We start from the raw sequence: 23,685 nt of genomic DNA, 5'->3' as shown, positions 1-23,685 counted from the left end.
ATCATCTGTGGATCTGTTTGGGCGGTATGCAAATTGGAGTGGGTCTAGGATAATGGTGTTGTGAGCCATTACCAGCCTTTCAAAGCACTTCATGGCTACGGACGTGAGTGCTACGGGTCTGTAGTCATTTAGGCAGGTTGCCTTTGTTCTTGGGCACAGGGACTATGGTGGTCTGCTTGAAGCATGTTGGTATTACAGACTCAATCAGGGACATGTTGAAAATGTCAGTGAAGACACCTGCCAGTTGGTCAGCACACGTCCTGGTAATCCATCTGGCCCCGCAGCCTTGTGAATGTTGACCCGTTTAAAGGTCTTACTCACACAGTCGTCCGGAACAGCTGATGCTCTCATGCATGCCTCAGTGTTGCTTGCCTCGAAGCCAGCATAGAAGTGATTTAGCTCGTCTGGTAGGCTCGTGTCACTGGGCAGCTCGCGGCTGTGCTTCCCTTTGTAGTCTGTAATAGTTTGCAAGCCCTGTCACATCCGACGAGCGTCGGAGCCGGTGTAGTACGATTCAATCTTAGCCCTGTATTGACGGTTCGTCGCAGGGCATAGCGGGATTTCTTTTAAGCTTCCGGGTTAGAGTCCCGCACCTTGAAAGCTGCAGCTCTACCCTTTAGCTCAGTGCGAATGTTGCCTGTAATCCATGGCTTCTGGTTGGGGTATGTACATACGTACGTACAGTCACTGTGGGGACGACGTCCTCAATGCACTTATTGATAAAGCCAGTGACTGATGTACTCCTCAATGTCATCGGAAGAACCCCGGAACATGTTCCAGTCTGTGATAACAAAACAGTCCTGTAGTTTAGCATCTGCTTCATCTGACCATTTATATAGACCGAGTCACTGGTGCTTCCTGCTTTAATTTGTGCTTGTAGGCAGGAATCAGGAGGATAGAGTTGTGGTCGGATTTACCAAATGGAGGGCGAGTTTTGTACGCGTCTCTGTGTGTGGAGTACAGGTGATCTAGAATTATTTTCCCTCTGGTTGCACATTTAACATGTTGATAGAAGTGATTTAAGTTTCCCTGCATTAAAGTCTCCGGCCACTACAAGCGCCGCCTCTGGGTGAGTGGTTTCCTGTTTGCTTATACAGCTGGCTGAGTGTGGTGCTAAATAACCAGCAAAAGTATAGCTGAGAACTCTAGGCAAGTAGTGTGGCCTGCAGATTATTACAATATACTACTTCTGGCGAGCAAAATCTAGACACTTCCTTAGATTCCGTGCACCAGCTGTTTACAAATATGCACAGCGTGTATTCCGCGAAACAGAGGATATTACAGTTTGATGTCCCGTTGGTAGGATAGTCGTGAACGGAACTTCTCAGGAGATCATAGCCAGGACTCAATCCCTTGTAAAATGTTAATATCATTTAGTGCTAATGTGTCCTGAGCCCATTCCCTGATGAGAACTAAAAGAACCAGGCCTTCACAACTACAGGGGTCCATGACACAGACTGAGGAACAAAAACCCAAAGCTGTGTAACAGCACAGATGGAAACTACACCTCCAGAGAGCTGCTCTGTTTACTGACACCCCAATCACATCAGTGTAACAAAATGCTCCAGAAAAGGGTTCTAATGAAAAACTTTATTTCAGCACTTGAAAGACGTCTCAAGGGTTGCAGGTGTGACCTCAATGTCATCTTCCATCTGTCGAGGAGCAAATCCATTACCAAACTGACCAGCATTTAGATTAAAGGAAGACTGGCTCCCTAAATCATTTATACTGCATGTATAGTATATGACTCAGCAATAGCTCACCAGCTTGGAACCCCTACTTGCAAGGGAAGACGTATTCTGTCTCAGCCTGGTCACCTGTAACCGTAAGACAGGTTAGTCTGAGTAAATGAAAACAAGTTGCCCAAATGTTCCTCAGAAGAGGGGTTAGTAGAGCAACTTACTTGGCTGGTAGTAGTCATAGATTCTGACCACCGCTGGCTTTAGATTCTGTACTGGGAGCTCCTGTATGATGTCCAGGGTGATGTGGAAAGGAAATAGTGATGTCAGCTGTTGGGAGAAAAACAAACATATTGCTCATTATACAGCAAAATCTATATATGGAGTGCCATGGGAATGGTTTCCACCTCACCTCTGTCAGGTACATTAACACATGGTCATCTTTGATATCAACACGATCCACTTGACTTGAACCCCTCAGCTGTGAAGACAAGTCATTGATATTGCATGGACAAAAAAAAAGGGACACCGATGGATAAAGGTCACACCACAACAACTCACCCTCCCCAAAGAGTCTGGATCTGGGGAAAACCCAGAGAGCATTTTCAAATCCACTACAATCATATTGGTGGTGAGCTCCTTTCCATGATATCTGAGAAAGACATGATTGACAACTGCTTTTAATAATCAAATGCTTGGATTATTTTAGCCATAAAGGTCAATAACCCTGATTCATTTGGGTCAAACCCATTCTGCAAGTCATGCGCCAAGATAACACATTTAAAATAATTCATACAAATGGGTCCTTCACTCTTACCGAAACTGGAGCTTCAGCGTGACTCTGGGTCTCAAAGACTTGATGTTGCAGTCCACCTCTGGAGTCACCTGGATACTGAGCGTTGTGCTTCTGGTAGGAGTAGGGACGTTGTAGTGGAGCACCACCTGGGATAGAGAAGAGGAAGTCAGGGAAACCATCCTGTCCAAATACAAACATCTTCCCTGTAATGTATATTAAAGCGCATCTTGCGCCACAGGACTGGGAGCAGAGATGTGTATTCACTGACCTGCACTGAGGCACAAGCACTGCCCTTCACTTCAACGCTGTACTTCCCTTCTGTGTCCTGCAGCGCCCTCTCCTGGTACAGAAGCTTGTTGTTTTGGTTCACATGGAAGAGGCACCGTTCCCCACTGGGAGACCGTACCGTCACTGTGCTGGCTCCTCCTCTACTGAACACCCTGGTGGAGTAGAGAGCCAGGGCCTGGAGGGCCACCACGGTGTCCTAGACATACAGACCACAGGACAATACCTTCAATGACAAAGACCGTTTTTAAAGGCTTCATTTTTCCAAATTCAACAGTTGCTAAAGTGACTATAGCCCAATTCCATCCATTATGATGGTGGTGGTTTCTAGGCTCTGTACCAGTGGAAGTGAGCCTCACCAGAGTTCTGCCTGTACTAGTGCACAAGGTGCCATTTCAGACCACTGGTGTTTGGGAAGTATACCTGTGTGGAGGAGAAGCCTCCGTAGGCGTTCTGCTGCCTCACCAGCCACCTGACGATGCGGGAGGCGTAGCCCAGGTCAGAGGTAGACCGAGAAGAGGCACTGAGGGACGCCAGCAGAACGTAGGAGCTGATCTCCACCTCCAGGGAGGGTGAGGTCTCCGAGGAGGACTGGGACCAGTGCAGGAGACCCCCTGAGGGTTGAGGAGCACACAGACACACTTCAGGATAAGGACTAGCTTAGTCGTCCTAATACAGACTAGACAAAACAAAGTCCTGACCTCCCCAAATCAACTTTGGCTGTTTGATTGGACAAAGGTTTGCACTTTTAGGAAGACTCCATTATCCAGGCAAGACAGCACTAACAGATCTTGGACCAGGATATAGCTCACCCTCTTGAAATGAGATGGTGTCGAGGTGCTGCAGAAGCTGGGCCCGTGTCTCCATGTCACCTGCCAGGGTGAAGGTGTAGGCCAGCAGAGCAGTAGCGTAGGTGTTGGACATATCACTGGTGGAGTTCTTCAGGCAAGACAAGCTGTGGTCCACAACAGGATCCTGGAGCACAGAATAACAGCAGCACATTAAGACACAAGCCAGCCTGGTCCCAGATCAGTTTGGACTGGGTTCCATTCAACTTGTTGATTAGTGACAGCTTTTTGCTGAGGAATGGGATCATTACGTCGCATTTGGTATATGCAGGGCTCCTCTGATAGAGGCCTTGGTCTCAGTGGGATTCTTAAAATAAAGGTGAAAGCAGACAATACAAACAGATCTGGGACCAGGCTAGAGAGAGTCAAGCTGGAGCACAGATCTGCTTATATAACGCCCATTCTTTGTTATTTCATAGGCTACTTTCAGACAAGTTACTTCATTGTACAATCTTTAGATGACAGTTGATGTAAGACAGACACAGATTTCATACAGGAGGCTAAATGAGTTGCGAGAAACGGTTACGTGGAGTGAAGCTACTTACCGACACGGACATGTTGAGCTCCAGCATTGAAGCAGTGATGTAAGCCGTCAGTGTGACTTCATCCGTCACTCCACCCTAGAAAACAATGTTAAAATACTAACTGCATCTAGCCTGTTGATTTAACATCCTTCAGTTTGTTAGCAATATAAATACCTTCATTCTGTTGTTCAAGAGCTTCCCTAAAGTTCTGAAACAGCCATGTTTGCCTTGTTGACGTTCCAACCAAGTCTTGGACTGCTCCATTGTTGCCGGGTCAACATAGATGAAAGACTGGGCTTTGCCAAAGGATCTCAAGACAAAAGCAGTCAGCCTGAAGAAAGAACTGGATTCATTTAAAAGCCCTGACATCACATGTCAACTGTCCTATCCGTAGGTGAAAAACAAGCCAAGTACTCGCCAGGTGTTCCCCAAGCCTTGTCCAAACGTGCTGTACGCACCATCAGCATTCTTGTAGTTCAGCTGCCTTTGGTAACCTGCCGGTGGGTTTTTAGCATGAACAGTGACCAAGTGGTTGTTCTACTCCCAGAGTTGAGCCCCAAATGGCTCCCCAACCCTGTTCATGGAGAGCTACCCTCCAACCAAGCTGTAATTAGCCCATTCAGCCAGCTAATTATTAGAAGGGGAGCTAGACCAGGGTTGGAGTGAAACCCTACAGGACAGTAACTCCCCAGAAACAGGGTTGGAGAGTCCTGCACTATGAGACAGTGTCAATATTCTACCATCAAATGACTTCAGTAGGAATCCATGTGTTGGGTCAGTGATATCATCTGTTATGTAGCTCCATCGTTACCACACCGTGGAGAAACACTTTAAAATGGTTTGGAATAGAAAACTAAATCCTCTAATTTGGTGTCTAATCAAGACAGATTTTAAGGGACTCTCCTACCACTAGTGAGGAACTTGGTGGCCTTGTCTAGGATGGCTGGCGTGAGCTGCTTTGTATTCCGCAGGTACTCCAGGATGTAGATATTGGGGGAGAGCAGGGCCATATTCTGCTCCCCACAACCATACGGCATCTGCAACAGTCCATCCAGGTTGTTGAGGGCCCGACCCAGGATGTCCCCTACAGAGAAACAAGGGACTTCTGTTAGACTGTCCTCTTTAGCAAACAGCAGCATCAGCATTGTCTTCCCACCACTACACAATGCTTTATTTTACCCAGAACAGAGAGGGAAATCCTAGCAGAGCCATCCACCACATTCTGGGGGAGTTGTACTTCCACCTCCTCTGTCAGAGCTTCTCCTGTGGACACAAACATGCGCTGAATGAGGATGATCACAACCACCGTGAACATTCAACGCTGATTCATTACTGACCAGTAGGACACAGCAACCAGTTGTAGGTGTGGCTCTTCTCTGTTCCCTCAGCCTGGAGGAGAGGAGAGGAGAGGGATTCTTTTCAGAGGCAGTTACACCAGACACCATCTGTGCAACCTAACAGCAGTAGACCACATACCTTCACCAGCAGGCTCCGTGTGACCGTGTCAACGCGTCCTCTCTCCGGTACGTTCACAACCCCGTTACCACACTCAGCGTGGGACTGGACAGCCGCTGCACTAACGGACACGTTCAAAACCCCTACACGCAGTACAGCACAGGTTACACAACTCAGGTTGACATCCATTCTGCCGTTTCAACAGTTGAATGAAGACTAACCCAGGACAGAGGGGGCCATTGTCCAACTGAAGGTCTTTCTTCCATTGGCACACAAGCACGAGGAGTCCTGGACATCACGCACAGGTGTGAGAGTGTAGTCGGAGGAAAGAGCTGGAGTCACAGAAACCTGCCAAAGAGGAACACGTCGTAAGATAACATGGTACGACAAAAACACTACAACTCAAGAAACCATCGTACCATGATGCACTTGGAGAGGAAATTAAACACGGTGGCCTTCAGCTCAAAGTGCTCTCCCCGGATGACCGAGTAAGGCAGGGTGAGCTCCAGGAAGAAGGGCTGGAAGACCGTGAGCTCCACCAGAGGAGCCAGACCGAAGCCACTGGGGGCCAGGCAGAAGACCTCAGTCTCCCAGGTGGTGATGGTGTCTGGGACTGTCAGGGGGACATCTGCTGATCCAGACTCCCTGGAATACAGAGGTCAGAGTTCAAACAGAAAGCCACCAAGGGACTAATTTCAACACCGTTTGTTGTTACAAATGCATTTAAGCTTTATCTAACCAGGGACACCCATTGAGGTCAGCCTCACTGTGCAGAGCACTTACCCAACTTCCACAAGATCCCAAATCCATGTCTCAGGGAACAATGTACGGACCGTCTGTATGGGTGGCGGAGGTGGAGCGGCAAGTCCACCAGCCACAGCCATTTCAAGTCTAGGACCCGCTGATCCAGGCCTAGCCATTTGGCTGTAAGCTACTACTAACACAAAACATGGCCATTATTGTCAAGTTAAAAATGGACTGAATGCTGTGCTCAGTGAGTGTGTTTAGACCAGGCTTTGTTATTCTAGCAAAAAGTAAGCCATTTCCCAAGGTTCAATAAAGACAATGATGAGAATAAGGGTTGGTAAGGACATCTCACCATAGGAGCGATAGTACTGGTTCCCCTGGTAACTGAGGCAGGAAGGTACTCTTATATCCAGGTTAGTCGCTAGCTTCAGTCCCAGTGTCTAGAAATGTCAGAAACAACTCATTATTAATAAATGTCCATTTGTCATTCTATTAAGAATAACAGTATGGGGGCTGATTCTTCAAGTTGAGAAAACAGGGCAGAAATATTTACCTGAAAAACTGCATAAGGATCATTTGTCTCCTCAGACGGTCCATATGGGTATGGCATTATGGATCTCCTTGGTCTAACACGTAAACATGCTACTGGATCTTCAAGCTCGTAGGGAATATAGGTCGTCTCCTTGACTGGTAACAAATCAAATATCTGGAATGGGACAAAAGGGAGGCTTGAAATTCTCTTGTTCATTGGGGACCAAACAGGACACTCAATTTTGGTTTTCCATTGCTAAACTTTTAGAAAGTTGTCCTATCAACCCAGAGGTGCTTTCCAGTTACCGAGAGTCAATAGAAAGCAGGCCTCAAGCCAGAGAACCAGTCTCATTACATTTGATAAAAGCTCCCCAAATAACCAGATCCACTCCATGTCTGCTGTAGTCACTGGTTGTATTCCCAGCACCACCAAAACTGTAGGTATGGTGGTACCACTGTTGTTCACTTCAGTGAGCTCCATTACCTTGTCAGCATCCAGCCTCTTCCCTGGCTCCATGATGCCAACACTCTGGTCCACAGCACTGAGGCCACAGAGGGAACCGGGCTGGGCCGAGAGATGCAGGGTGTTCTCCTCCCCTGGGACAGCGTTGGAGGGCGAGAACGCCACCAACACCTGGCATACACATCAGATACCATTACTCCAGGTATGATACAGTCTGCATGGAAATACTGGACACCTTTCATAAAGTGGCAACAATGACAGACTCCTGCACACACCTTGTTCCTGAAGCATTTCTCAGTGGGGAAGTTCATGCTGTGGGCGATGACAGTCTCACTGGGTAGCATACTGTACACCAGGAGCTGAACCACCGGTGCCATCTCTGGAACCACTGCCAACGTCAAGGTGACGTCACCCTCAGTTACTGCAACGCAAGAGCAGGTCACTGTCATCAAGAACCTTCCAGAACGGTCAGAATCACTTAATGAAACACTCACCAGGACTGTCCTGCTGCACAGTAACATTGATGTGTCCATGCTGAACTATGACCCCTCTGGATAAGGCCTGGAGGGAAAGGGAACAGTTCTCAGCAACTCAGAGAGGAGACGTTGCAACCTGGACTCATGGGGTAGACGTAACATGGTAAACAAATCCAGGACTCCAATTAGTATGATACGTTACGTTTCGTATGTATTCATTAGTGGATGTCCATTTCATACATGTTACGAATTTGCTAAATGTATTGTTTATACATTAGCTAGGTTGGGTTACCGTGGTTGATTAGCAGTATAGGAACATCCTTCCTTTGAAAGTGTGGCTGGGGCAATGTCTGAAATCATCCTGGAAATATGGTGCTATTTGAGAGGCACCATGGGTTTGCAGGTTGTTCCTGGTTCTACTCACCAGGTAGAGGACATCCACAGAGCCCTTTGGGACAGTCTCCCCTACGATGGCATAGCGGATGGTGATTGACACTGCCTGCCCACATGCCAGTGGTTCCTCCATCTTCTGAATAGCCAGGGAGCTGGACGGTTTACTGTCTGGGGCAGCGGGCTGGATCAGTGAGAGGACGTGTTGCCCTCTGTTGAAATAGGGGACCCTGTATCCTGGGTACTCCACTTGTGGGGTGTCACTCACCTGGAAAGGAACAAAAGGCCCAATCCTAAATCTACCCCTAGACACCGTCCTATATACAGTGGGGGATCTGAGAGGATAACAGGAAGCAATATAATAACACATCCACCTAGGTCACAGCATGTTAGGGTCATGGCCTTAGGGCAGCGTTTCCCAACTGTCCTGGGGACCCCAAGCGGTGCACGTTTTGGTTCCCCCCCTAACACTACACAGCTGATTCAAATCTTGATGAAGAGTTCATTATTTGAAGTCAGCTGTGTAGGGCAACAAACTAAACACGCACCCCTCACGGTCTCCAGGACAGTTGGGGAAACGCTGGCATGGAGTATAAAGTCTCTCAAACCGACAAGGAATCATACTTACTACGAGGTTAATATTCTCTCTGGGCATACTGGTTGTGTTGACGGAGAACCTGGCAATACCACGACTGTCCGTGGTTAGGTTCTGTAGTCGTAGATATGAGGACCAGCCTTTCTCCTCAAACAGGTAGACTAACATGTCAGAGATGGGTGTGTTGTTAAATCGAACAGCATTTATCTGAGGAAAAGGTATGAATGAAGTGACACCACATACTGGTACTTCAGGACAAACAAAAAGCATCCACAAGTCAACAGGAACACCATTTGGACTTACCTTGCCTTCGATAATTGATCCATGCTCATAGATTTGGGGTGTGTCAACAAATGTGAATTCTCCAATCACATAGGAGAGCTCTACATTTTTTTCCTCTGACAGTGTAATACCTGTCAAATGAAAACAAATAATAGGATGGTAACTGAATTGCAGAATATTAAAACAGCATTATATAAAACCAAAGGTCAAAAAGCTCTTTCTTACCAACCTTGAGCCAACGCAGAGTAACCCAAACTCAGTCCTGGACCCACCTCAGTTTCTTGCCCAGCACAACAGCTGATTCAAATCATCAAAACTACATTAGGAGATGGTTATTTGAGTCAGCCGTGTAGCGCTCGGACAAAAACCAAAACGTGAACCCAGGGGGGCCCCAGGACAGTTAGGGAAACCCTGATCTAATGAAACAGGCAATAGTTACATCGCCATCAGCTGAAGTGAAATGAAGGGTTTGTATTGAGTCAATCATAATGATTGTGATAGAGGACTTGCCTGTCCCCTCCTCCTGAACTTCTGCATGGAAACTAAACACGTCTCTCAGCAATTTCTCTCCTGCATTCTTTGTGAAAATTGCCATGTTGAAGGCATAAGAAGCACAGCCAGTATTGTCCATCTAGGAAAAGCAAGCAGAACCCCATTCAAATGTAATCTGTTGGTAAATACAGCACTACTAGCTAGAGGAAAGCATACAAACCTCTATTGACTCTTCGTGGCATGGAGGTGTGTAATCAGGAACTCCTTGTGGATTTCTCTCATCAATTGTTATTGGTATCACTGCATTGTCCACCAAGGGTCGGCACAACTTCACCCCTGCTTTACCAGGTACAGGCTGCCCATACGTGTATCTGATTTCAATTCACAACAAGACGAGTGTCAATTTCCTCCATCCAGTTACCATATTAAAAACCTAAAGGCTTGTGCATTCCTGCAGGCTTTAAGTCACATGTTTAACATGGTCAATGAATCTGGACCTGTCTTCATAGAGCCTCAGAATGGGATCAGTTTTAACTAGAGATCATAATGAACAAGGTCACATGTCAGGGTGGGACCTGATCCTAATCTGAGAACCAAGAACCAGCTGTTCATGTTAATGCCACTAACAAATCTCAGGGATTGTAGCAGCACTATAGGTCTTCAATTAGCATGGCTCATTAATGCAGATATTTTTATTAAGTGCATTTCCACATGAAGCTACAGTACTAGCAGAGGCTGCTGCCTACAGACTTGAAATCATTGGAATACTAGTCACTAATAATGCTGACATACCTTGCATTACTCATCTCATATGTATATACTGTATTCTTAATTCCATTCCTTAGATGTGTGTATTAAGCATTTGTCAAATTGTTACATATTGCTGCACGTGACCAATAAAATGTGATTTACTTGTATTTAAGATCCAAATCCTTACTTTGAAATGTAAATGAAACACTTCTAATAGTATTTCAACCCAGGTCTGCATTAGCGTAATGACATTTAGTGGACTAACTACAATACATTGCAAATCACCAATAGTCTTTACTCACTCTGCGCACACACTTTCACTTCATACTCTTCTTGAACAACGCTGATCTTGTCAGTGAGGTTCATCTGGATCTCAAACTTGGGCAAAACTACAGAGAAAAACAACAGCAGTCAACTCTAGAACGTTCCAGGATTGTGATGCATCCATTCAACATTACCTAGCATGAAAGAGAAACTCAACCTACCATACTTTTCTACCTTGAAGTTGTGGTAGATTTTCTCTTCACCAATCCACACTACAATAGTATAGGATCCTACAGGTGCTTCAGAGTTCAGGGGGTGAGAAAGTTGCAGAATGTTGCCACTGGATGTAGTGTTGACCCACTGTCCAATCCGGTTGTGATTAACATCCTGTTGGTTCATAGGAAGGGGAACGTTCAGCAGGACAAGGAGTCAGCTCTATTCATGACATTTCTATCTGCAACATGCATTTACTGAAGGGGGCCCAGATCACACAAAGCTGACTGGAAGTATTTGGCTACGTTCTACAGTAGGTGGAAATGAGGACCTAGCTAGCTGGGGGAGTCATAATCTTGCAGTAGTTACACTGACAGTCAACATAAAGTTAAACTAACAAGGATCTTACCTCAAGTTCCACAATGTTGTACTGTGAAGGGCAAAGACAAGAGATGGGTTCATGTTTCATTAAACAGCAGAGTAGCATAACTGTCCACAACTACAGGAACTAGACAGGTGATTGGCTTGGTCGCTTAACGTAAACATCACATGTAGCATTTGCACTGGGAATGGCAATTCAATCTCAGGAAGAGATGATCCCATACATTCCATTCTGACCTACATGAATGGAAACCCCATGTCCTGGCTGGCTGATTGCTGTACATAGTGTTACATAATACCAGATTGCTATGGCCATCACAGTATTGTGACACTTCTGTATTTTGGTCTGAAACAGTAGAGACTGAACTAAAATACTATTGTATATTTTCAACTCACCAGCTGATTGACAGGGCTAAAATTGGTATCCAAGGTGACGACTCTAAAATGCACTGTAGACAAACACAATATTAGAAGCATCATTTCAGACAACTTTCTCAAAATTCCCAGAAATACTGGTTGAGGATTTCCATCCTGATTCCAGTGTACATATCCTGAGTGAACCCAGTGGATTTAATGCATCTGCACCACATTCCTGAACAACGAGGCTCTTCAGATGTCTATCGTTTCCCTCTACAATCCTCATAAACCACGCATGACTCGTTAGAACAGAGTGGACAGGACCAGACTGGGGGAAGAGCATTGCCGGCAATGATAGTGTTCTTTTCTACACAATTATTGCCTGATGCATTTCAAACAATACTTCATTCTAATACAGTTATAGCCTCAAATAAACAAAGGGAACATGGTGGGGTCGTGGAAGACTGATATCAAAATGGGGTCAGGGGCCCAAAAAGTTCAAAGCCCTGGAGTAAACCATCACCCAATTGTTTCTCAGCAACCAGACTGAAGGTGTACTGGCTCTAACGTTACCCGTTTGTCCTGGGTTGTAGATTGGTTTGTCCGTTTGGATGAACGTCATGGGGCCGTAGGGTTTGATCATGACCCTTCTCTCCTCTGTTGATAGAAATGTTACCCCTCGAACCTCCACCTTAAAGTTCTGCACTTCGTCGCTCTTCACATGAGGGGCCTGTCAGAGACCGAGACAGGGCAACACCGGTGAACTAACGGACCGATAACATAGGACATTAAAATGTGGTGCCGTGTGGCCCAGCTGGTAACTCCTGCAGGGATCACATTATGCACTCAGCGTACTTTAAGTTACATATCAATTGTCTCGATAGTATATACTAGCATGCAATCAAAACCTGAATCTGAAGAAAAGTTCTGGTAGGCCACCACATTGACATTTCCCATAAAATAAGCTGGCGTTGCACAAAGAACCTAAGCGATGCAGCAAAGCTGAGAAGTACATTACACTCTTATTGGAATGGCTCTAGATGTCCACCAATGCTGGGCTGACCTGAAAGTGGAAACAGCGGTGAAACTCTTGGTCAGAAGTCTCGTGGAGAAGTCTTTTGTTCTGCCCGTCGGCTATCAGCGATATGGTCATGACCAGGGTCTCGTTGGGCTGCAGAAGGCTGGCACAAAGCTTGGCCTCTGAGCCTGCCTGGATCACTGCAGGAATGGCTACCATGTAAACCCTACAGAGAACACACCCGGCAACGGGAAAATCAGTACCCAATGACAGGATACCTCTAAACACAAAGCCAGGTGAAATACACAGGAGGATAAAGACCTGCAGAAAGGGTAGATTAAAAATTGCTCGAAATCTGCTGACAGAACATTAAACCGAGACAAGCAAGTCTGACCATTAAATTCTAACTTGTGACTGCAGATTGACTTACGGTCTTGGAGTCTCTTGACAGACACAAAGCCAGTGAATGCAGGCAAAGAGTATCCATCTCCAAACCTCAAGCCCAGGAAGAACCATGACTAAAGGAGAAAAATAAACCACCAAGTCTGTTATGACCCACTGTATACAGGTTGTCAGATTTTCAATTGACTTTACCTATAAGGTTAGAACTTACACAGCAGGATAGGATCATTAATGTAGGAGAATTAGGTTAAGGGTTGGCTAATAAAATACAATTCTACAGGGAAGGGGGTGAGAGACATAACAATTGGATTTTAAATTCTTTCCTGGGCACTGTAAACCATATCAGAAGCATCCACCCACTGACATACTACCAGACAGGGCGAAGCAACCCCAAACAGGCACCAACCTGGTCTCAGACCATTTCATACGCAAGTGTGATATATTACATGTGTGGATGTCCATCAGCCATTTCTTTTGATAGGTTAAAAACCATGCAAAAAGCTAACATTATCTAGGCTAAACGTTAGGAGTAAAGTTAGTTAGCATGTTGGCTAAGTAGATGAAGTTTCTTATTACCCCAGATGTTATACGTCAGTTTTATTACACCCACCCCGCCACTATTTTAGTTTCTGCCTTATGTAACTGTCAGTCTTCTGTAAAAATACCAAAGTTAACGTTTCATACAGATTTCAGTCTGGCAGATTTACCTTTACTATGTTACGTATAGTCCATGAGACCAGGCTGCAGACACAGGTCGGTAAAAAGGCTCAATTGCATGTAGGTTAGTGTTTTACTTCTAGACCGAGTTACAATATCTCGGTCTAGAAACTGGCCGCCAAACACAGATTGCAAAAGTGTGTCTAGCGTGCACATGGATAAAGTATTCTGTTGCTAAACCCTTTCGGATTGCATTTGGTATAGCCTGTAAAAGACCAGATGCAAGTACAAAAAAAATGTTTTCAAACTGTTTTGGGTATAAGATTGCAACACAAGTTGCTATAGCACCTGTGACCCAGGCATACTCACCACAGCGCATTGTTTGTGGACTCAGTCGAAAGTAAATATCCCCCGTCCGTCATGTCCCTATAAATATCCCTACTTCCGCACTTTTTTCCTAATTACTAAGCGCTCGCACCTGCTGGATATCCAGGGAGTTCGATTAGACTGAACGGCCATTTCAAATGCTCGATCATGTTGTCAACAAGGCTGGATGGCGCGTACAGTAATTCAGGAACATAGGTCTACAACATGTTTTCTATCCATCAGATGTTTGCATTTTCAAACATTGGGAAGGCAGCTGAAGCACATATGTTTTTTTTTATCAAGACCAAACACTTTTAGGCCTATGTATATGAACACTCCTAAATCATTACTCCACGTGATTTTGTACACTGCTGCAACTCGCTGTTTGTTTGTTACCTATGGTAGTCACTTCGCTCCCACCTACATGTTGATTACCTCAACTAGCCTGTGGGCTCGGTACTGGTGCCCCCTGTATATAGCCTCGTTATTGTTATTCTTATTGTGTTACTTTTTATTTTAGTCTACTTGGTCAATATTTTCTTCTTCTTGAACTGCACTGTTGGTTAAAGGGCTTGTAAGTAAGCATTTCACGGTAAAGTCTACACTTGTTGTATTCGGGGCATGTGACAAATGAAGTTTGATTTGATTTGACCTACATCACATTCTTTTGAGCCGGCTTTGAAAGAGGTACCTGGCTCATGCTCCAGAGGCATCCCGGACACTCTTTCCACCGGGGTAACGCAGGACAGATAATTGAATCAATCCCCTCCTATCACAGCCATTCAACTCTGTAACTGTTTTAAAGTCACCATTGGCCTCATGGTAAAGTCCCTGAGCAGCTTCCTTCCTCACTGGCAACTGAGTTGGGAAGGACGCCTGCATCTTTGTAGTGACTGGGTGTATCGACACACCATCCAAAGTGTAATTAATAACTTCACCATGTTGAAAGGGATATTCAATATCTGCTTTTTATTTTTACCCATCTACCAACCCATCTGCTCTACTTTATGAGCCATTGGAAAACCTCCCTAGTTTTTGTGGTTGAATCTGTGTTTGAAATTCACTGCTCGACTGAGGGACATTACAGATAATTCTATGTGTGGGGAACAGAGATGAGGCAGTCAATACTGCACACAGTGTGTACATGCAACTTATGTGACTTGTTAAGCACATTTTTACTCCTGAACTTATTTAGGCTTGCCATAACAAAGAGGTTGAATACTTATTGACAAGACATTTCAGCTTTTTATTTGTAATTCATTTGTAAAAAAAAGACATATATATATATAAAAACTATTCCACTTTGACATTATGGGGTATTGTGGGTAGGCCCAAACAAATCTCAGTGTAATCCATTTTAAATTCAGGCTGTACCATGTGGAAAAAGTCAAGGGGTGAGAATACTTTCTGAAGACACACTCTTACTGCACCATGTCTTCCTTTGAACATGAGTATGAATAAAACCTTGACATGTCTTCTCTCCTACCCCCCCTCCTCCAGACCAAGGTGAAGTACCTGAAGCAGATGTCAGTGATACTCCAGAGAGAGTTTAGAGGGGACATCCCTAACACAGTGGAGGGCCTGGTACGACTACCTGGAGTTGGACCCAAGATGGCTCACCTGGCCATGGACATCGCCTGGCACCAGGTCTCTGGCATAGGTAGGTATGGCTCATATAGAACTACAAATCCCATACTCTAGTCTGCATGTTGTTTTGTGGTGTGGTCTGATCAAGTGCAGAGTGGTAGTTCTATTGGATTATATAGTGGGCGTCTTCTCATGGGATAGTTTCCTTCTACTTTTTGCGTGTGTGTGTGTGTGTGTGTGTGTGTGTGTGCGCGGACACACACTTCCACCGTATCTCCAACCGGCTCGGATGGACGAGAGGTGGGACCAAGAACCCAGAGGAGACACGCAAGGCCCTGGAAGACTGGTTACCAAGGTAACCAGACAACACCACTTCCTGTACCTCTGACCCATCAGGTCACTCGTTAACCAGTCACTGACCAATCAGATCCCTTACAGCAGGAAAGGAAAACATTTGGCCTTGTGATTTCTGTCTGACATGATTTTGATGAAGACTGGGATGGTGATTGATGATCTTCCTCTCTCTTCCCCGACACAGGGATCTATGGAGTGAGATAAACTGGTTGCTGGTGGGGTTTGGTCAACAGGTGTGTCTACCTGTCAATCCCCTCTGCTCCGTGTGTCTGAACCAGCACAGCTGCCCCTCCGCCCACCAAGCCTCCCCAGCCAAGAGGCCTAAAGCTGGGTCACCTCGCTCACCACACTCCCCCAAGACCTCCAGGGTCAAGCTGGAGCCTGGTTTGGGGTTAGCACCCCCCTCCTCCTCCTCAGCCACACCAGTCAAAGAGAAATCTTTGGCTACCGCCCTCTCGCCTCCTCTGCTGCCCAGAAAAAGGAAGTCCAAAGCCAAAACCTACTCTACATGATACGACAGAAGGGGGTAGAATCCCTATAGAGATATAGGGACCATGTCCCAATTCTCTCTCCTTCCTCCCAAAGTGTGCACTTGTCACTTCCCTTGACTGCTTTGAAATGAGCGGTACTAGAAATATGGTGGTAACTCCTACTAGTCCAGTGGTATTAACTTCTTTAGCGGGGAGACCAATTTTGGACCGCATTTCTGTGGACCCCATATATTTTGCTAGAATTTCACAACCCCACCCCAAAATAACCTTCAAATCGTTACATTTACATTTTTACATCAACTAATAAACAATTCATATTTTCATATCTTTATCAAAACTGAACCAATAAATAAATGTACTCAATAAAATGTTATTTTTCAAATGATCTCAAACACGTTTGTATATTGTCCCATACAATTATCGGCACTTAAATGTTTCGTTCCCAAAACAAATAGCGACCTGACAATACCACTGACATAATCCTTGCAGATATACCAGAGTGCCTAAGATGTGTCGGGGTCAGAGGTCCATTTGGAATTAACAATGTGAGTGTAAGACACTGAGTTCCCCCAGGAGACTACAGGGTGGTTTGGTGACCACTGTTTTACTGGATCCAACTGACTGTCAGGGTCCTAATCTGAGTTTATGGATAGAATGCACTTTATCATTGCACCCTTAAGTGACCACTGAATTGGGTTGATGTGTATCCATTAATAATATACTGATGAAAAATATATAACGCAACATGCAACAACTTCAATGATTTTACTGAGTTACAGTTCATATAAGGAAAGCAGTCAATTGAAATAAATCAGGCCCTGATCTATGGAGTTCATATGACTGGGCAGGAGCGCAGGCATGGGTGGGCATAGGCCCACCCACTGAGCCAGACAATCAGAATTAGATTTTCCCCCACGAAAAGGCTATACTACAGACAGAAATACTCCAGTTTCATCAGCTGTCCGGGTGGCTGGTCTCAGACGATCCCGCAGGTGAAGGAGCCGGATGTGGAGTTCCTGGGCTGGTAGGGTTACACGTGGTCGTGAGGCCGGTTGGAAGAACTGGCAAATTCTTTAAAACGACATTGGCTGCGGCTAACGGTAGAGAAATGATTCAGTTATCTGACAACAGCTCTGGTGGACATTTCTGCAGTCAGCATGCCAATTGCACGCGCCCTCAACTTGACAGCTGTGGCATTGCGACAAAACTGCACATTTTAGAATGGCCTCATTGTCCCCAGCACAAGGTGTACATTAGAGGTCGACCGATTATGATTTTTCTACGCCGATACCGATTGTTGGAGGGTCCAAAAAAAGCCGATACCGATTAATCGGCAGTTTTATTTATTTATTTGTATTAATGACAATTACAACAATACTGAATGAACACTTTTATTTTAACTTAAATAAAATAAATAAATGAAACATGTTCAATTTGGTTTAAATAATGCAAAAAGAGAAGAAAGTAAAAGTGCAATATGTGCCATGTAAAAAAGCTAAAGTTTAAGTTCCTTGCTCAGAACATATGAAAGCTGGTGGTTCCTTTTAACATGAGTCTTCAATATTCCCAGGTAAGAAGTTTTAGGTTGCAGTTATTATAGGACTATTTCTCTCTATACTATTTGTATTTCATATACCTTTGACTATTGACTGTTCTTGTAGGCACTTTAGTATTGCCAGTGTAACAGTATAGCTTCCGTCCCTCTCCTCGAACCAGAAACACGTCGACAACAGCCACCCTCGAAGCATCGTTACCCATCGCTCCACAAAAGCCACGGCCCTTGCAGAGCAAGGGGAACAACTACTCCAAGTCTCAGAGCGAGTGACGTTTGAAACGCTATTAGCGCGCACCCCGCTAACCTGCTAGCCATTTCACATCGGTTACACCAGCCTAATCTCGGGAGTCGATAGGCTTGAAGTCATAAACGGCGCAATGCTTGAAGCATTGCGAAGAGCTGCTGGCAAACGCACAAAGTGCTGTTTGAATGAAAAGTGCTGTTTGAATGAATGCTTACGAGGCTGCTGCTGCCTACCACCGCTCAATCAGACTGCTCTATCAAACCATAGACTTAATTATAACATAATAACACAGAAATACGAGCCTTAGGTCATTAATATGGTCAAATCCGGAAACTATCATTTCGAAAATAAAACCTTTATTCTTTCAGTGAAATACGGAACCGTTCCATATTTTATCTAACGGGTGGCATCCGTAAGTCTAAATATTCCTGTTACATTGCACAACCTTCAATGTTATATCATAATTACATAAAATTCTGGCAAATTAGTTCGCAACGAGCCAGACGGCCCAAACTGCTGCATATACCCTGACTCTGTTGCACATAACGCAAGAGAAGTGGCACAATTTCCCTAGTTAAGAAATTCATGTTAGCAGGCAACATTAACTAAATATGCAGGTTTAAAAATATATACTTATGTATTGATGTTTAGGTACACATTGGTGCAACGACAGTGCTTTTTTCGCAAATGCGCTTGTTAAATCACCCGTTTGGCGAAGTAGGCTATGAGTCAATGATAAATTAACCGGCACCGCATCGATTATATGCAACGCAGGACAGGCTAGTAATATCAACCATGTGTAGTTAACTAGTGATTATGTTTAGATGGATTTTTTATAAGATACATTTAATGCTAGCTAGCACCTTGGCTCCTTGCTGCACTCGCATAACAGGTAGTCAGCCTGCCACGCAGTCTCCTCGTGGAGTGTGTCATGACGTTGGCCTGTGGGTAAGGTTTATGACCCCCCATAAATACCTTTCTCCCTTCCCCTCTCTTTCTGACCCTACTGAAGTACTGCTGTCCTGAAGGACTGCTGTCCTGTTAAATATAGAGAGTCTGGGAACATCAAACAAATGGGGAAAGGAACCATATTTTGGTAATAAAACCAGTTGGAAATATGCTTTGGAACGTAATGAGTATGGATGTCAGTTCGGTTGTCATCTGAGACATTATGACTGATGACAGGACGACATAAACTGTACCTGGGAAAGTATACACCCTCTAGTTATCAGAGTCACATGGAATTGTTATGCAATTGAAATGTTTGATATTGAAATTGTTTGTTAGGAGATTAAATGTAATTTTAGCTTCCAAATGAGAGAATTGGGTTTTCATAAGGAAAGTGCCCTGCTTGATCAGTGGCCCACCCCTGTGAAGAGACAGGGGTTATAAACGATGAAACACATCCTTCCCCCTCTCCACTATATAAGCCTTTGACGAAAAGATAACCACATGTTCCAGTACGTGAGGTCTGCAGCCTCTACGTTAGAAGGACACACGTCAAGTACAGAACTAAGCCGAGCTTTGGTGGCGAATGGTATGAACTTTGAGCTTATTCACTACAGAAGTGATACTTCCTAGCCGTTGAGTTAGCAGCGGCCGCTGTCGACGGGGGCTAGGAAAGGACGGACGACGGATCCAGTCTAACAGACAGACGAAGATACCACCACGTATCCAATTTACCACCAGAGACATTCTTCCGAGGACAGGAAGATCTGTTGGCCAACCCGGCCAGCATCTACGACCAATCTACCGAAGCGCAGCTCAGAGTAAATATTTATTGCATTTTCCTTTTCCAAATGGGCGGTAATTTAGAATGCATAAGATAATGTATTTACGATAGCATAGCTGCTGTTTCTTCGTTCCTAAGTCTTCCCGCTCTTTCATTCAAGCCCAACCCCCTTTCCTTTGTGTAACCAGCCATCATGTATTCGGTGTATTTGTAATTCTGTGTGATTAGTTTAGGTATTTAGTAAATAAATAATTAAACCCAATTTTGTATTGCTGATTCAACTTGTTAGCCAGGGTTCGTGAAGATAGCCAAGAATTTACAACTTTCATTATGAGACTGAAAATAAGATAAGGGTTAATATTGACTGCTATCGATGTAAAATATTACTAAGTATTTTAAGAGTTTATTCGGAAGATAACGGCTCTATAAACGTTCTTCCGTGGTGCCCCGACTTTCTGGTTAATTACATTTACATGATTAGCTTAATCAGGTAATATTAATTACAGAGAAAGGATTTTTATAGGTTAGCATGTCATATCACTTAATCCGGCATAGCCAAAGACACGACAAGTGCAAAGTCATCGGCGTCCAACAATGCCGATTGTTATGACAACTTGAAAATCGGTCGACCTCTAGTGTACGTGTCATCAGCTTCTTGATAATTCCCCACCTGTCAAGTGGATAGATTATCTTGGCAAAGTAAAAATGCTCACCAGCAGGGATGTAAACAAATTTCTGCACAATTTCAGAGCTTTTTTTTGCATATGGAACATTTCTGGGATCTTTTATTTCAGCTCATGAGACATGGTGATATAGTTGCGTTCACTACTGTTTAAGAATTCCTGAGTATCTCCAATCAAGAGGGCTTGTTTAATCTTCTCTGAACTGAAACATCTGGTGTTGTACTGCCGTCAAAAGTAGAGCGATTGCTTAGTTTGACAGCAGTCAACCCAGAATGTATTTTCTTTCCCATTGTCAGGTCATGAGCATCACTGCTTTTCTAAAGTTCTGTTTTCACAGCACACTCTTACTCCCAGTATGTTTGCATACATTGTGTTCATAGAATTTAGCGAGTCGTGTTGTCAGTAGGGCTCTATAGTAGCTGTTGGGTCGTCAGTTCAGTTAATCTCATTGATTTGTGAGGTGTTTACCACCACATCTTGCCATGCCTTGGCCACACCATTCATCAAATCAAAGTTTATTTGTCACGTGTGCCGAATACAGTGAAATGCTTACTTACAGGCTCTAACCAATAGTGCGGCAAAAAAAAAAGTGTGCGTGTAGGTAAGTAAAGAAATAAAACAGTAAAAAGACATTTGAAAATAAGAGTAGCAAGGCTATATACAAACACCGGTTAGTCAGGCTTATTGAGGTAGTATGTACAAGTGACTATGCATATATGAACAGAGAGCAGCAGTAGCGTAAAAAAGAGGGGTTGGCGGGTGGTGGGACACAATGCAGATAGTCCGGGTAACCATTTGGTTACCTGTTGAGGAGTCTTATGGCTTGGGGGTAAAAACTGTTGAGAAGCCTTTTTGTCCTAGACTTGGCACTCCGGTACCGCTTGCCATGCGGTAGTAGAGAGAACAGTCTATGACTGGGGTCTTTGACAAATTCAGGGCCTTCCTCTGACACCGCCTGGTGTAGAGGTCCTGGATGGCAGGCAGCTTTGCCCCAGTGATGTACTGGGCCGTACGCACTACCATCTGAAGTGCCTTGCGGTCGGAGGCCGAGCAATTACCGTACCAGGCAGTGATGCAACCGGTCAGGATGCTCTCGATGTTGCAGCTGTAGAACCTTTTGAGGATCTCAGGACCCATGCCAAATCTTTTTAGTTTCCTGAGGGGGAATAGGCTTTGTCGTGCCCTCTTCACGACTGTCTTGGTGTGTTTGGACCATTCTAATTTGTTGTTGATGTGGACACCAAGGAATTTGAAGCTCTCAACCTGCTCCACTACAGCCCCGTCGATGAGAATGTGCTCGGTGCTCCTTTTCCTGTAGTCCACAATTATCTCCTTAGGTTGTTATTCTGGCACCACCCGGCCAGGTCTCTGACCTCCTCCCTATAGGCCGTCTCGTCGTTGACGGTGATCAGGCCTACCACTGTTGTGTCATCAGCAAACTTAATGATGGTGTTGGAGTCGTGGGTGTACAGGAGGGGACTGAGCACGCACCCCTGGGGAGCTCCAGTGTTGAGGATCAGCGTGGCAGATGTGTTGTTACCTACCCTCACCACCTGGGGGCGGCCCGTCAGGAAGTCCAGGATCCAGTTGCAGAGGGAGCTGTTTAGTGCCAGGTTCCTTAGCTTAGTGATGAGCTTTGAGGGTACTATGGTGTTGAACACTGAGCTGTAGTCAATGAATAGCATTCTCACATAGGTGTTCCTTTTGTCCAGGTGGGAAAGGGCAGTGTGGAGTGCAATAGAGATTGCATCATCTGTGGATCTGTTTGGGCGGTATGCAAATTGGAGTGGGTCTAGGATAATGGTGTTGTGAGCCATTACCAGCCTTTCAAAGCACTTCATGGCTACGGACGTGAGTGCTACGGGTCTGTAGTCATTTAGGCAGGTTGCCTTTGTTCTTGGGCACAGGGACTATGGTGGTCTGCTTGAAGCATGTTGGTATTACAGACTCAATCAGGGACATGTTGAAAATGTCAGTGAAGACACCTGCCAGTTGGTCAGCACACGTCCTGGTAATCCATCTGGCCCCGCAGCCTTGTGAATGTTGACCCGTTTAAAGGTCTTACTCACACAGTCGTCCGGAACAGCTGATGCTCTCATGCATGCCTCAGTGTTGCTTGCCTCGAAGCCAGCATAGAAGTGATTTAGCTCGTCTGGTAGGCTCGTGTCACTGGGCAGCTCGCGGCTGTGCTTCCCTTTGTAGTCTGTAATAGTTTGCAAGCCCTGTCACATCCGACGAGCGTCGGAGCCGGTGTAGTACGATTCAATCTTAGCCCTGTATTGACGGTTCGTCGCAGGGCATAGCGGGATTTCTTTTAAGCTTCCGGGTTAGAGTCCCGCACCTTGAAAGCTGCAGCTCTACCCTTTAGCTCAGTGCGAATGTTGCCTGTAATCCATGGCTTCTGGTTGGGGTATGTACATACGTACGTACAGTCACTGTGGGGACGACGTCCTCAATGCACTTATTGATAAAGCCAGTGACTGATGTACTCCTCAATGTCATCGGAAGAACCCCGGAACATGTTCCAGTCTGTGATAACAAAACAGTCCTGTAGTTTAGCATCTGCTTCATCTGACCATTTATATAGACCGAGTCACTGGTGCTTCCTGCTTTAATTTGTGCTTGTAGGCAGGAATCAGGAGGATAGAGTTGTGGTCGGATTTACCAAATGGAGGGCGAGTTTTGTACGCGTCTCTGTGTGTGGAGTACAGGTGATCTAGAATTATTTTCCCTCTGGTTGCACATTTAACATGTTGATAGAAGTGATTTAAGTTTCCCTGCATTAAAGTCTCCGGCCACTACAAGCGCCGCCTCTGGGTGAGTGGTTTCCTGTTTGCTTATACAGCTGGCTGAGTGTGGTGCTAAATAACCAGCAAAAGTATAGCTGAGAACTCTAGGCAAGTAGTGTGGCCTGCAGATTATTACAATATACTACTTCTGGCGAGCAAAATCTAGACACTTCCTTAGATTCCGTGCACCAGCTGTTTACAAATATGCACAGCGTGTATTCCGCGAAACAGAGGATATTACAGTTTGATGTCCCGTTGGTAGGATATTCGTGAACGGAA

General features: G+C 45.1%; 2 protein-coding genes across 2 annotated transcripts; one reads left to right on the top strand and one right to left on the bottom strand.

Annotated features, from left to right (window-relative positions):
* Positions 1 to 1,575: 1,575 nt before the first annotated feature.
* Positions 1,576 to 13,062, bottom strand: LOC145859404 (alpha-2-macroglobulin). Its single transcript, XM_082958632.1, has 36 exons — positions 12,977 to 13,062; positions 12,592 to 12,772; positions 12,102 to 12,258; positions 11,568 to 11,620; positions 11,200 to 11,220; positions 10,799 to 10,964; positions 10,612 to 10,702; positions 9,784 to 9,934; positions 9,582 to 9,702; positions 9,093 to 9,202; positions 8,823 to 8,996; positions 8,229 to 8,462; positions 7,823 to 7,889; positions 7,604 to 7,749; positions 7,350 to 7,499; positions 6,888 to 7,040; positions 6,687 to 6,774; positions 6,371 to 6,521; positions 6,007 to 6,232; positions 5,809 to 5,935; positions 5,609 to 5,730; positions 5,470 to 5,521; positions 5,312 to 5,395; positions 5,040 to 5,216; positions 4,551 to 4,626; positions 4,307 to 4,463; positions 4,154 to 4,228; positions 3,573 to 3,735; positions 3,184 to 3,374; positions 2,744 to 2,959; positions 2,497 to 2,621; positions 2,241 to 2,331; positions 2,092 to 2,160; positions 1,904 to 2,009; positions 1,764 to 1,817; positions 1,576 to 1,652 (listed from the first exon to the last, which is right to left on the bottom strand). The coding sequence occupies exons 1-35, from the start codon at positions 13,060 to 13,062 to the stop codon at positions 1,777 to 1,779; spliced, it is 4,398 nt and encodes a 1,465-aa protein (XP_082814758.1). The 3' UTR covers positions 1,576 to 1,652; positions 1,764 to 1,776.
* A 2,379-nt stretch (positions 13,063 to 15,441) lies between these two features.
* Positions 15,442 to 16,788, top strand: LOC106594754 (endonuclease III-like protein 1). The gene is made up of 3 exons (XM_082958427.1): positions 15,442 to 15,631; positions 15,808 to 15,913; positions 16,097 to 16,788. The coding sequence occupies exons 1-3, from the start codon at positions 15,442 to 15,444 to the stop codon at positions 16,422 to 16,424; spliced, it is 624 nt and encodes a 207-aa protein (XP_082814553.1). The 3' UTR covers positions 16,425 to 16,788.
* The last annotated feature ends 6,897 nt before the right edge of the window (positions 16,789 to 23,685 follow it).

Source organism: Salmo salar, chromosome 12 (genome assembly GCF_965601325.2).
Source record: "Salmo salar chromosome 12, fSalSal1, whole genome shotgun sequence".
NCBI classification, from domain to species: domain Eukaryota; kingdom Metazoa; phylum Chordata; class Actinopteri; order Salmoniformes; family Salmonidae; genus Salmo; species Salmo salar.
Note: the sequence above shows the minus strand (reverse complement) of the source record. Positions and strands in the feature narration are given on the sequence as shown.